Source organism: Colobus angolensis, unplaced genomic scaffold (assembly GCF_000951035.1).
Source record: "Colobus angolensis palliatus isolate OR3802 unplaced genomic scaffold, Cang.pa_1.0 Scaffold225, whole genome shotgun sequence".
Taxonomy (NCBI): Eukaryota; Metazoa; Chordata; class Mammalia; order Primates; family Cercopithecidae; genus Colobus; species Colobus angolensis.
In genome coordinates this window covers 2,465,440-2,479,638 of record NW_012115433.1, presented here as the reverse complement: position 1 = coordinate 2,479,638, position 14,199 = coordinate 2,465,440, and the positions used below count along the sequence as shown (strand labels likewise).

Genomic DNA, 14,199 nt, shown 5'->3' with positions numbered 1-14,199 from the left:
TGTGTGTCTCAGTTCCCCTGGCTAGGAAAAGGGATTCCCTTCCCCCTTGCGCTTCCCAGGTGAGGTGATGCCTCGCCCTGCTTCAGCTCTCACTGGTCGGGCTGCAGCAGCTGACCAGCACCAATTGTCTGGCACTCCCGAGTGAGATGACCCCAGTACCTCAGTTGAAAATGCAGAAATCACCAGTCTTCTGTGTCGCTCACGCTGGGAGTTGGAGACTGGAGCTGTTCCTATTCGGCCATCTTGCTCCGCCCCCCTGGTTTTATTCTTAATGTGTAAGTGGCTGGGGTGGGGAAGAGAAGGAGAGAATTTTCAGCAATTTGCAAAATATTAATATAATAGATGAGCTGACATCAGGGTAATTTGCCTTGGCTAGGTGGTGCAAATAGTTACCATTTTTCAAATCAATGAGTGCCATTATCTTGACTGATATTAAATGTCTTTTTTGGAGGTAAAGTATAATATCGATAATTTTCAGATTCACTCATATCAATATTTTGTCTAAAGACATTTACCTTGTCTCCATGTAAAAATTTTCTGTTTCCTAAATTTCAGTGGTTGCATTTTGTGATCGTTGATTCTCTTCCTTCCACTTTTGTGTCCAAAAGTTTTCCTCAACTCATTATTTTATCTTTTACCCACTTCTTCCTCTCGACTACAGTTCATACCCAAATAACTGTATCTCTGCCTGCTTTTTCTATTTTAAGCTATGTGTCCGACTAACCTGAGAAAACAACTCAGATGTCCCATGGTTACACCAAATTTGCTCCCAAGCCTTCCCTTTTTTCAGTATCCCCAGGAAAATTATTATAATATCAAGTTTTGAAAGAAAAAAAAAAAACCATGGACATGATTTTTAATTAATTATAGTCTTTACTCTCCATATCCAATCAATCATTTGGTTCTGTTGATCCCATCTCCTACATATGTCTTTAATGTATCAATTTCTCTCTATCATCATTCTTTCTACCCTAATAGGGACCTATCTTCTCTTCTGGAGTGAACCTGACCTAAGCAGGTCTGCAGAGGGATGTTCCTGTAAAATCAAACTTTGCTTCATCCAATCTCACAGCACATATGCAGCAATGTATCAGTTTTATATATCAATTATATTTATTAGGTAAGTCTGTAGTCATGCAGTTTCAGGAGAACCAGATTTTACTGGATGGAGAGTAGTGAGGAGAATATATAGCCCTTTGGAAATGGTGAAAAACATTACTTTGGTCACATCTTCTGGAGTTCAGCATACCCTTGCTCCATATCATTGTGGCAAATCTAGGCAAATTTTGGGACCCAGGAGCTGTATCTTTATTTGAAGCACATTGTACCATCCTCAGTTTATGAACACTGCTCAGTAATTTCCGTATTGTTTCTCATTAAAAATAACGCAATCCATAATTGTGATTGTTAGTGTTTTTTTTTTGTATATCACATAAAGAAATTTTGAATACCAAGCAGTTGTTCATTAGGATAATGACAATAGCTTGTGGGCTAGATTCTCCATTTCCAGACTTACGTTAAGGATGTCCTCAGCAGGAGCGTTCTAAAATGCAATCCTTTGCCTGGAACCGTGTGATCCCAAATAAAAGTAATAATCATCTCATTTCCAACTTAGAGCCTGGGAGTGTCCCTCAGTAGAATGTCGAAACTCTTTAATATGTCCGTGATGTATCCCCTGCTCACTTCTGCAGTATGATCTTCCAATTTCAGCGTAGATACAAGGTTCTCTGACCCTCCCCCTGCAATGTTTAAATATCAAGTATTTTAGGTGGTTTATAACTTTATTATGTAATTTATGTATTCTGGACTTCCTCAATACTTTTTAAGTTTGCAATTCTGCTTGATCTTCTACACTGCTAGAATGTGAACAGTGGTGACAGACACTACCTGTATTCATGATTGTACCACCAGGGCATAGGATTGCTTGGCATGCTGTAGGTACTAATGAAATACATCTTAAATGGATACATCTAAGATAGTAATGAGATATTTTACAATTTAATATTTTGTATATACATGTTGATTTTGTGTGAATTTTAAAAATATATTTGGAATATTAACTTTAAAAGGAAAATTAGAAAATACATACTGAGATAAAAATCTAGGAATGCATATTTTTCAACTGAATATAGATTTCTACAAGTTAATGGCAAAACAATTACGATATATATGACATTTAAATATATATGATGTAATTTTGTGAAAAGTTCTTTTAGAAAACTTAGAGTATCCCCAGTTCTATCCAGGTCTAAAATATTATACTATAATATTTTAGTATAATATTATAGCATATTTTTCTAATTTTCAACATTTTTCTTCTAATGTTTTGCTAAACAGAAAAAGACAACAAACTTACTACAATCTAGACTTTCTTTTGGTTCTAATTCTATTAGTGTATTATTTTGCACTTTGCCTGTTTGAACAGATGTTCAACAACTTTTTTGAGTTTTGTAGATTTATTTTGTCAAAACAGGTGTAATTTAAAATCATTTACTCGTTAGAGTAATATAAAACATGATGGTCTCATACCTATGTTTGTGTAATAATTTCTTGGCAATGGGAGACAATTTGCATCTTTAGCTTAATATAAGGTATACCTACCTAGAATAACTAGATTAGCAACTCAGATAAGATTTTAAGAAAATCTTTCCAGATATTCATTTATTACAACTCCAACATTTTGTTTAACATTTTTCTACTGAGAAGCATTTTTTTAGTTTATTGAGTGCATTTCAAGGAATTGATGACATATATAAATTAATACTCAGTATCTGTATATTGATTTAGAGTTCATGATTCAATTTATAGTTTATAATCTTGTTCAACAATTTATTGATTGACTAATCCTGGAAGTAGGTTTCATTGTGACTTGCCATGAAGGTAAGGAAACAGACACAAATGTATTGCTTGCTCCAAATCATTGTGTACAAGAGTTACATCTTAGACTAGCTGTCCATTAATTGCATGTTTAATGAGAACCATCTCTTTGGTTTGAGGAACGTGAGTACTGGGCTTATTTTTGATTTGGGATAATTAATCTGGAATGATATTTTAGTAAACTGGCCCATGGGTGACTTTTTCTTAAAAGAAGACATAGTGCATAATGATTAATAGCAAATGATTCTCTTTATTCTCCTGATTATCTTCAAAGTCAAATAGTGATTATAGTCTCATAAAATAACTAAATTGGAACTTATGAAACTTCCATAATTGGCCATCTTTAATCTCCAAAATATTAATTTCATATATTTATACCTAATTATGATATCTTTGCCTTCACTACTTTTTCATGATATTCTTTGCTTAGGATCACACTTTTTTCATCAATTCATATTTTTATTCAAGTATTAGCTCATTGGCTGCACTCTACCCTAGAAAATCTTCCCTTTCTCCCATATCAAAACACATTATTTTCTTCTATTTTTAACCATTATTTTTGGTCCTTATCCTATAAAATTATATTGCTTATTTCTCTGTCACTATCTTTTATGAGACACATTTTTACTTGCTTTTGGGATTCCATGTTTTTTACGGTATCATTTTGTATGCAAATCTGGTGAAGAACAAGTCTAGGGTATGAACTATATGTTCTAGAGTGCTACACTTACTACTCATATTTCATTTTGACTATGACATCAGCTTACATTCTAATTCTGGCCCAGCCAATTTACGTACCTAAGACATTTAGCTTATATGAAACTTAATATAAACCTTTATACCATAGGAACAATAATACGATTTATTCCAAAGGACCATTGTGAAAATTATCTAAGATAATGTATAGAACAGATCCTGGCCCATAGGTAACTTCTTATAATTTTAGTTACTTTTCGATTCTTGGGGCTTACACAATATATTTCCATTGTAGCTTTCGATGCACTGTAAATAGGTGATTGAATGTATTGCGTCAGAAATAAATTGGCCAAAATTCTACCTGGAGAGCAAAAAGAATATTAAAAATCTGGACTTTCGGCCAGGCACAGTGGCTCATTCCTGTAATCCCAGCACTTTGGGAGGCCGAGTCAGGCTGATCACGAGGTCAGGAGATCGAGACTAATATAGTTAAATACTGTCTTTACTAAAAATAAAAAAAAATAAAAAAAAAAATTAGGCAGGCATGGTGGCAGGCACCTGTAGTCCCAGCTACTCGGGAGGCTGAGTTAGGAGAATGGCATAAACCCAGGAGGCGGAGCTTGCAGTGAGCCAAGATCATGCCACTGCACTACAGCCTGGGTGACAGAGTGAGACTCCATCTCAAAAAAAAAGAAAAAAAAAAACAAATCTGAGCTTTCTTTCAGAATTGACCATAATTTGGAGTTGTTTTCCTTTTCTCTTTTCCCAGTCTCTCAAGCTACGGCTGTTGTTGGTATATACTTTTACCTTTTAATTTCTGTTTACTCCTTTCATAAATGTATAATGTCAGCGATAGGTCCCAGGTAATAATTTTAGCCAATGCAACAGATAGAAAGAAGTTTTTCTCAGAATTTTATTTTAAAACGAAAATGAAAACATTTTCATTGTTATATTTCAAGGAAAAATAAATATCCTCCATCAAGACTTATGAGCACATTAATGTGGTCTCTTTGTTAGAGATATGTGTTTATTTTTACATGTACCTGTTCAAGGTAAATTCAACAAAATTCATAATACTTGATATATGACTGATTTTATGTCAGTGTTTTCCTATTTTTATAAAACAATTATGAAAGCCAGTAAAACATCTTATTGGAAGCCCAACTTACAGAGCAAATATAAGTGAAGACTTGTTCATTTGAAAGGGGGCAGACTGTTGAAATCCTGCTCATTCAGTTTCCTGTATCTATGTATAAGATATTTTGATTTATTAAAAGTCTTTTGAAATATATACAGTGTATCTCCAGTCTTCTTAAGTCTTCATTCCCCAAAGGGAGACATTTGTAACATTTAATCAGATGCTCATGTTTAATACAGAACATCAGGTAGTAAAATAAAATATTCCTTATCTGAACACTGTAACCACATATGCCAGCAAGATAAACATGAATTATGTACTTTGTTATCAATATTACTTCAGTAAGTATGCATATAAAGATATTCATATGCCTATTATTAACAATATCCAGTATACCATGGCATGCAAAAACTCAACAAGAGATTATTTTCATGAGTAACACATAATAGACATAGGAACACATAATAATTTGTTGTGTGACAAACTCTCTGACAAGCCAAGACTTATAATCCTGAAAATGAACCCTGAAGGTTAAGTATTAGTATTTTTATTTTTCAAGGTTAAAATATTGTAAATGGCAAAGCCAGGATTCAGAATATTGGGTTTCCAAGCCTCTGCCCTCTACCCAGCCTGTACAAAATCCTATGATATTCTAACATGAAGGCTTTACCTTAACACAAGTCAATATCCACATGTATAATTATAAGCATGGATTGAATAGAATGTGTTTTGCTACATTACTTAATTAACACTAAATTATTATTTATTAGTAATGTGTTATGAGTTAAACAAAAATCAATGTGGAGAAGTAATATACAGATCGTATTGGTTTCCTAATGTTCTTTATGCCTGTGAAGACATATCTATTTTTTTGAAGTATAACATACATCTGGATTTGTCATCTTGCATCTAAGGCTATTTTTGTTTGACATATTATTAAAAGCACTTTAATTCTAGAAAATTCAAAACAATAACTTCTATAATGAATTTGCTTTAATTTCCACAATTAATCACAATCTCACTATGTGATCTTGACAGCACATCTTTTTCGACAATAATGAACTACTTGACTGACACATTCATGTCTTGAAAGAAGATAATTAATTGAGAATGGAATTGTTCATATCTGCATTACTTCACTGTTTTATGATCTGAGATATAGAGATGAACTTATGTGATGTACAACACTTTCCTATAATCATTATGGGTCAAAGGAAATCATGTACATTGCCCCTACGTTTTAAATGCTTTATTTCCTCAATCAATTAAAAATCTCATTACTTTAGCAAATAGTTTAGTAAGCCAGTAACTCTACCATAGTTTTGCTCTCAGTAAAAACAGGAAATAGACAACTTTAGCAAATCATCATGTCTGACATTCAGATAAAGAAAAAATTAAGAAGGAAGAAAGAGTGAAATGTAGGCAAGGAGGGTGTGAGTAATACAAAAGAAATGCTTTGGAGACTTCTAACAAACTTAGAGTTTGGAATCCACCTGATCCATCAACAAGAATTTGTTTATTATGTAATATTACAACACCCTTTGAAAAAAGGAAGTGAACATATTTTTAACTTGAGAAAAATACTTTAATATTCTCCACTGATTTGACAGCTATTTTCTGCAATGTCCCTGTTGATTACAATAAAGCAATGTGAATAAAAGCTAATAATAATAACAGCAGTGATCTTCTTCCTGAATCCAAACAACAACAAAAATCTATTCCCCTTTTTTTTCAGGTAATTCAGACTATCAGTGCAGTGGATAGAGATGAATCCATAGAAGAGCACCATTTTTACTTTAATCTATCTGTAGAAGACACTAACTATTCAAGTTTTACAATCATAGACAATCAAGGTAATGTCATTCACTTATAATGAGTTTTGATACATTTTTGTGACTCATGTTAGACTTTAATGGAATTTATGGCATTGATTTTTATACTGTTCTTGCAACATAATAATGTTTGGAAATCAAGCAAGAGAGTAACAATGAAAATGGAAAACAAAACTCAGGGTTAAGTTCTAAAAAATATTGGCTCCATTTCTCACCGCATTTCTTCAAAGTAGAAACACTTTGTAAAGTTATCAATGGCTGTAAGCTCTTGTAAAGTCTGAATAACCCTGCGAATATAATTGCAGTTCTGATACCACGGCTCCTTTCATGTTCTTGTCTAACTCAGACTTCAATCTATGACTGAGGAAGAAAACGACATTTATTTGAGTTACAGTCATGTGTTTGCTTGATTGATTCCAGAATATTTATGGTCATCAATTAGGAGCTCAGAATATATGAAATTGGGTTAATACAGTTCTTATTCCTTCAAAACTAAATAACTTTTATCAATCTAAGGATTAAGTGTTCACAGAATTTTATGTAGGGGCAGAATTTATTTTCCCTTTCGGTTGAGGCGGATTAACTATATACAGAGTCCCGCTGCTTCTTTTACATGAGCTTCAGTGAGATATTTTTGTCATTATAAGGACTACTATTTTAATTTTTTTATACCTCAAAGTTATGAAACACAGTTGATTTATTACTCAAGTATCTGTAACCAAATACCTGCAGTTCTCCTTACAGCTGAGGTTAAGCTTTGTTCCAGAAGAGACCTGTCACAGGAGAGTAAATGCAACACATTTCTGTCTGTTTTGCCCTCGTCCATTTCCCCTGGGGAGGAAACTCAACTACATTTCAGACAAAAACCACAAATATCTCTTTCAAACTCTTCAAGAAATCTCCAAACTGCTTTCCACAAAATTTAGCCCTGTGATGAACTCTTAGATTCAGGGGATACATGTATTTATTATTATTATTATTATTTTGATGTTGCGAACTTCAACCTTTTTTTAAAAACTTTTTATTATTTTACTTTAAGTTAAAAATTGTACTTTTAAATACATATATATTAATATAAATGAATCTAAGCTGGAGTTTTTAAATATACATATTTCAATACATGGATGTTTGCATATACAGATTCATTTATATTAATATAAAATAAATTACTGATGTGAAATAAATATATTGAAGCATACAAAATTGGTTTGGTTTCATGTTTGTTGTCACAAGTAATTTAATAGAATACATATTTAAAAAGTGTCAACTGTCTCTTAACTCTTAGATCTGCCTAGCAAGTAAAATCACATGGACTTTATAGACTTTAAGGGTTTCATAATGAATTGTCTTTAAAAAGGTAAGATTTGGGAAATGTCCTACTTAAGGATGCATTTCAAAAGGCTTTTATTTATTTTCCTTTTACTGCTATTGTCTTCTAAAATTTGTCTGATGACTACGGAAAATATTTTGAGGGATGGTAAAAAAGAAGGAAAGGGAAAATACAGTTCTGAGGTACAAGAAATCACAATGACAAAAGTTATTTATAATATTTTGGTATTCACAGAAGGGTAATTGTATATATTTGAAGTACTTATTGTTTGTTTTCATGAATTTTTTGAATGGACTCTCTAGGAACATGAATCAGTCTGACTAAGTATAATGATTTTCAGAATTTTAAATACAAATAGATTAATAACATCAATGTGATATGAAATATCCTAATAGGATCTTGTCTACCAAGTGACATTATTTTGTCTATTTAGAAAATATAGTATTTGAGATCATGTGCTTTGACAGATGATTTTGAAAGTCTTGTATATTCCCTGAATTTGTACAAATAATGGGTCCCAAGTATTAGAAAACAGACCGTGTTGTATGTAATTAACACAAATAAAGCCAGCTCTATCAGCATATATTTCATATTAGTAGTCCCTATAAATTATTGATATCTGATTAAAAAGCTATTTTCTGTGTTACACATATGTTTTATATATATGTCAAAGAGATTTTGGAACCAGTTTAAGCAATTCAATAATAACATAAATACTTTAAATTATCAATTAAATAATTAAGTAGTATCAACTCAATATTTAATAATATTAAATATTAATTTTACTACATAATTTAAATAATTCATCTGATTACATAATTAGGGTTTAGGTGATGTCAAAATACTAATAATTTAGTGTGGATGTTTTAATTGTCTCATCATCAGAAATTTCCTCTTCCTTTTATTTGAACTTACTTGATCGTATCTCTATACTGTTGTCCCCAGTACATGTGACTATTACATACAAATTTCTCTTATGTAGTTGAAAAAATTATGCACATGGATTTTTGTTTTAGATAACACAGCTGTCATTTTGACTAATAGAACTGGTTTTAACCTTCAAGAAGAGCCTGTCTTCTACATCTCCATCTTAATTGCTGACAATGGAATCCCGTCACTTACAAGTACAAACACCCTTACCATCCACGTCTGTGACTGTGATGACAGTGGGAGCACACAGGAGTGCCAGTACCAGGAGCTTATGCTTTCCATGGGATTCAAGACAGAAGTCATCATTGCTATTCTCATTTGCATTATGGTAATATTTGGTAGGTAGAAGTCATCATTGCTATTCTCATTTGCATTATGATAATATTTGGTAGGTACTGCTGAACTGAAATATATAAAATATACTCATTAATTTAAAATAACATGATAAATACATAAAATAGTTAATTCTATTATAGCATTATAATGTGGGTTTGTATGTATGCTTATTGCTCCTCTGAATGTAGTATAATTCTTAAATCAAGTGGAGTAAATAAGTGGATAAATATGTGATCTTTGAATTGTATGAGTATGTGAGTGTGTATGTACACATCTGTTTATGCATGGTCTTGACACATATACAATGTAACAATATAAAATATGTAACAGTTAGTGATAACAACAGTGAGCTTCTCTTGAGTGCTTATTATACTCCAGGAGACAGTCTTTAGTGTTTTATATGCACTTGCAATTCGAACCTCACAATAACCTTATTAAGCAGTAACTAATATCACCTACATTTTATAGATGAAGGAATAGAAATTCCAAAAGCTATGTGCTTTATGAAGGGTCACGCAGCTAGAAAATGATGTGCTAAGATTCCATGACCACAACACACTGTTATGCAATGCTGTACTGCAGCTGACTAGAGCCCAAGGTGCATTTAAAAAAAGAAAAAAAAAAAAAAAAGACAGTAAAATCTACTCTTAGCAATTTTTGAATATAAAATACCTTATTATTAACTATAGTTACCATGCTGTAAAATAGATCGCTCGAATTTATTCCTAACATCTAACTGAAACTTTGTGTCTTTTAACCAACGTCTGCCTCTTCATTCTCTCACCCGCTATCCTGCTACTACCATTCTACTCTCTACTTATGTAAGCTATTTATTTATTATTTTTTTTAGATTTGTTGTCAAAGTGACATCATGCAGTGTTTGTCTTTCTGTGCCTGGCTTCTTTCACTTAGTATAGTGTCATCTAGTTTTATCTACGTTGTTGTAAATGACAGAACTTCTTTCTTGTTTAAAGCTAAATAGCATTCACTGTGTTTATATATCACATTTTCCTCATTCATTAATTCACTGATGGACACTCAGCTTCCATCAATTCCATAGCTTGGCTATCGTGAATAATGCTGTAATGAACACGGAAGTGTGGATATCTCTTCAACATATCAATCTTATTTGTAAGTATTTAAGGTGATGAATACATTAATTAAATTGATTTAATCATTCCACAATGTATACACATATCAGACATCACATTGTGTACCATAAATGTATGGTTTTATTTGTCAATTAAAACTAAAAATAATCCAAAAGTCTTTTTGTGAATAAAAAGGACAGTAAATGTTAGAAATGAGGAATGTATAAGAGAGCATCTTTTTAAATCCAAGTACAGAAGAGAAAGGAATCCCAGTAAAAGAGCTCTATTAGTTTTTGTTTGCTTGTTTTTTTCCATTGCTATCACTGTTTCTATAAGCAGATAATTTATATTCATTTCACAGATGAGGCAGCTGAACCCCAAAAGTTCTTAATCAGGCTTTCAGGACTATAAAATATTCATCTAGCATAACCTTTTCCTTTTTTCAATGCCAAAATATATAATCTAAACTCTGCTCTTGCCTCCCTCAAAACTTCAAACCAAAAGCCAATAAAACTACATTGAATAGTGAGAGCAAATATATCAGACCTTTTCTGAAATGCCAAACTGACCACTCAAACTGGCATGGGATACGTTTCAGGACCTGCCTTGTCTTCGCTGAACTTATCTTTCTCAAGGCTTCAAAACCCATCCATTCCTCATTTACCACCTACCATTACCATTGTTTAGGACCTAGCTTCAGTTTTTAAAATTATTTTTAATGATCTTTGATTATGAAGCTGAATTCATAGCTACACAGCTAGATCCAGAAGCAAAAATAAATAGTAAACACATAGTTTGAGGGGACTGCAAATACTGAGCTACCTATAGATACAGACTTAAACCAAGCCCCAAAAATCTACACACAAACAAGGGGCAGCTTCATAGTTACAAATGTGAGTAAAATTTAGCAGGTGGGAGCTATGGGTCAACTATTATCATAGTGATTTCCTTTGAATGTTTTATAAATGTTTATCTCCAATTCAGGTCAGAAAAGTGTTGATTAGACTCCTTTCTATTTCAACCATATATATCATGTGAGTTCTAAAGTACAATACCTGAATACAAACATGGTGACCTTATTTATTTTAGATATTTTAAATGCAAGTTTATTTTAGATATTTTAAATGCAAGTTTTATATAAATACTATATAACAACCATATTTCTCTTTGTGATACTATTCATAACATGACTTCATGTGTGTTTCAAATCCTACATGTAAAACTCTGAACAGGTACATAAGATCCTAGGTGGGGTCTTAGTTATCCTTGATACCCAAACACAAAGACACACACACACAAAGACACACACATACACTTTTATTTAAAATTAAAGCAAAAGTGTTCTGAATTTTTTCTGTTTCTACAAGATGTTAAAATTATCTTATGGAATAAATAATAATTACAGACAAACGTGTTATGATTCAAATGCATGATAGTTTAGAATTTCTGAAATTTATGTGGTATCACAGAGCACAGGATCTGAACCAACTTTCTACTTTTGTCTTTTTTTATTTTATTGTACTTATAAATGATACAAATTGGACATATCTGTGGGGTACAGTATGTTGTTTCAATACCTGTATATATTGCATAATGCTCAAGTCAGCATAATTAGCATATTTGTCACTTAAAACATTTAGCCTTTCTTTGTGATGATAACATCCAAATTTATCTCTTCTACCTATTTTGAAATAAATTATTAGCTACAGTCACCCTATGGTATAATAGAACACCAGAACTTATTCCTCCTGTCCCACTGTAACTTTGTACCAATTGAGTAACCTCTCTTCATCCCCACTCCCCTGACTACTCTACAAGTCTTGGTACCTACCATTGTATTCTCTACTTCTATGAAATCAACTTTTTTGGATTTCATGTATAAGTGAGATCAAGCAGTGCTTTTCTTTCTGTGCCTAGCTTATTTTACTTAACATGATGTCTGGCAGGTTCATCTATGTTGCTGTAAATGACTTCACCGTTGGTGGCTGAACAGTATCCCATTGTGTCTCTCAACTAGCTGTGTCATTCTAGCGATGTCATTTAACATCTGTGTGCTTCAGTTTTCTCATCTATAATAGGATATAATAATATAATGGCTTTCACAAGAATAAAATCAATCAATAAATATAAAGCTTTTAGAAGAATGCCTGATGTATGCTTCCTAGTCAATATATATTTATTTAGAAAATAATTATGCCACAGAATTTTGCTTCAATAAGGAATATCAAACTGTTCTGTTGTTCTGAACTACTATTAATATGAAGCATTGGCTACTAAAGTTGACAAATGCATTCAGGTTGCAAACTTTTATCATTCTACTTTATTCTATTTTAATATTTGAGAAAAAATAGATTTTGAATGTTAAATTGTTCATCATCTAAAATAGTTCACTATATTTTTATGGTTTTCTTTGTCTCTAAGTCATCAGCCAGAAAAATCGTGATACATTCTTTTGTAATTTGCAAGTTCCTTTGGCAGATTTTCAATAACAAATGTATCTTTTTTTCTTATAATCATAAAGTTTAAGCACTCATCTTGAGCTTGAAATGAGAGCAAAGACTGTAATGTTTATAATATTCTTTATTGTTTATTGATATTCCGATATGCTTTCCTCATCAGGGTTTATTTTTTTGACTTTGGGTTTAAAACAACGGAGAAAACAGATTCTATTTCCTGAGAAAAGTGAAGATTTCAGAGAGAATATATTCCGATATGATGATGAAGGGGGTGGAGAAGAAGATACAGAGGCCTTTGACATAGCAGAGCTGAGGAGTAGTACCATAATGCGGGAACGCAAGACTCGGAAAACCACCAGCGCTGAGATCAGGAGCCTATACAGGCAGTCTTTGCAAGTTGGCCCCGACAGTGCCATATTCAGGAAGTTCATTCTGGAAAAGCTCGAAGAAGCTAATACTGATCCGTGTGCTCCTCCTTTTGATTCCCTCCAGACCTACGCTTTTGAGGGAACAGGGTCATTAGCTGGATCCCTGAGCTCCTTAGAATCAGCAGTCTCTGATCAGGATGAAAGCTATGATTACCTTAACGAGTTGGGACCTCGCTTTAAAAGATTAGCATGCATGTTTGGTTCTGCAGTGCAGTCAAATAATTAGGGCTTCTTACCATCAACACTTTTGAGAGTACTAATGTATATTTGAACCAAAGGGTAGTCTTAAAGAGTTTTGTGCCCTGGCTCTATGGCAGGGAAAGTCCTAGTCTATAGTGTTTTCTGATTTCCCTGGAGTAAATACCCCGTGGTTATTTTAAGCTACCTACATGCTGTCATTGAACAGACATGTGGGGAGAAATGTAAACAATCAACTCACAGGCATCAATACAACCAGATATGAAGTAAAATAATTTAGGAAGATATTACAAGTAGATGAGAGGATATAAGATGTAGTCAATCCTTGTGCAATTATGTCATTATTTACTTAGGAAAGAGTAAAAATACCAAACAAGAGAAAACTTAAAGGAGCCAAAATTTGAAAGTCAAATAGAAATGTACAAATCAAGATAAAATTTACATTTCTATCATATTGACATGAAAATTGAAAGTGTATAGTCAGAGAAATTTTCATGAATTATTCCATGAAGTATTGTTTCCTTTATTTAAAAAAGAATGCTAGGTAATCTTGGTAGAAAACTAGAAAGTATGATAAACAACAGATGGAGGAATCCATGAAAAATAGACGAGAAAAAGTAAATAAGGTTTCTGGGGTTCACAGAAATTTGTATGAATAAAAGCCTTATAAAGCCAGCTCTAGCATATGACTAAAATATTCCTCTACTATTTTTCAATGTCATCTAATGCAAATGCTCAAATTTTTTAGATGGTTAATGTGAGAAAGGCACTGAATTAAAATATCTTGGTGTTATTTTATTTACCCAATTTTCATCTTTCACAGAGTAAGAATAAAATGTTTATGTGGTTAAGTTCCTGATACTATATAGAGATAGACTTTAAAATTT

General features: G+C 32.5%; 1 protein-coding gene across 1 annotated transcript in view; it reads left to right on the top strand.

The window, feature by feature from the left end:
- Positions 1-13,844, top strand: part of CDH19 (cadherin 19, type 2) — a 100,400-nt gene extending 86,556 nt beyond the window's left edge. Inside the window, exons 10-12 of the mRNA XM_011944073.1 lie at positions 6,447-6,564; positions 8,890-9,141; positions 12,850-13,844. Coding sequence (XP_011799463.1) covers positions 6,447-6,564; positions 8,890-9,141; positions 12,850-13,340 — 861 coding nt within the window. The 3' untranslated portion in view covers positions 13,341-13,844. The remainder of the gene's footprint in view (positions 1-6,446; positions 6,565-8,889; positions 9,142-12,849) is intronic.
- Positions 13,845-14,199: the final 355 nt, after the last annotated feature.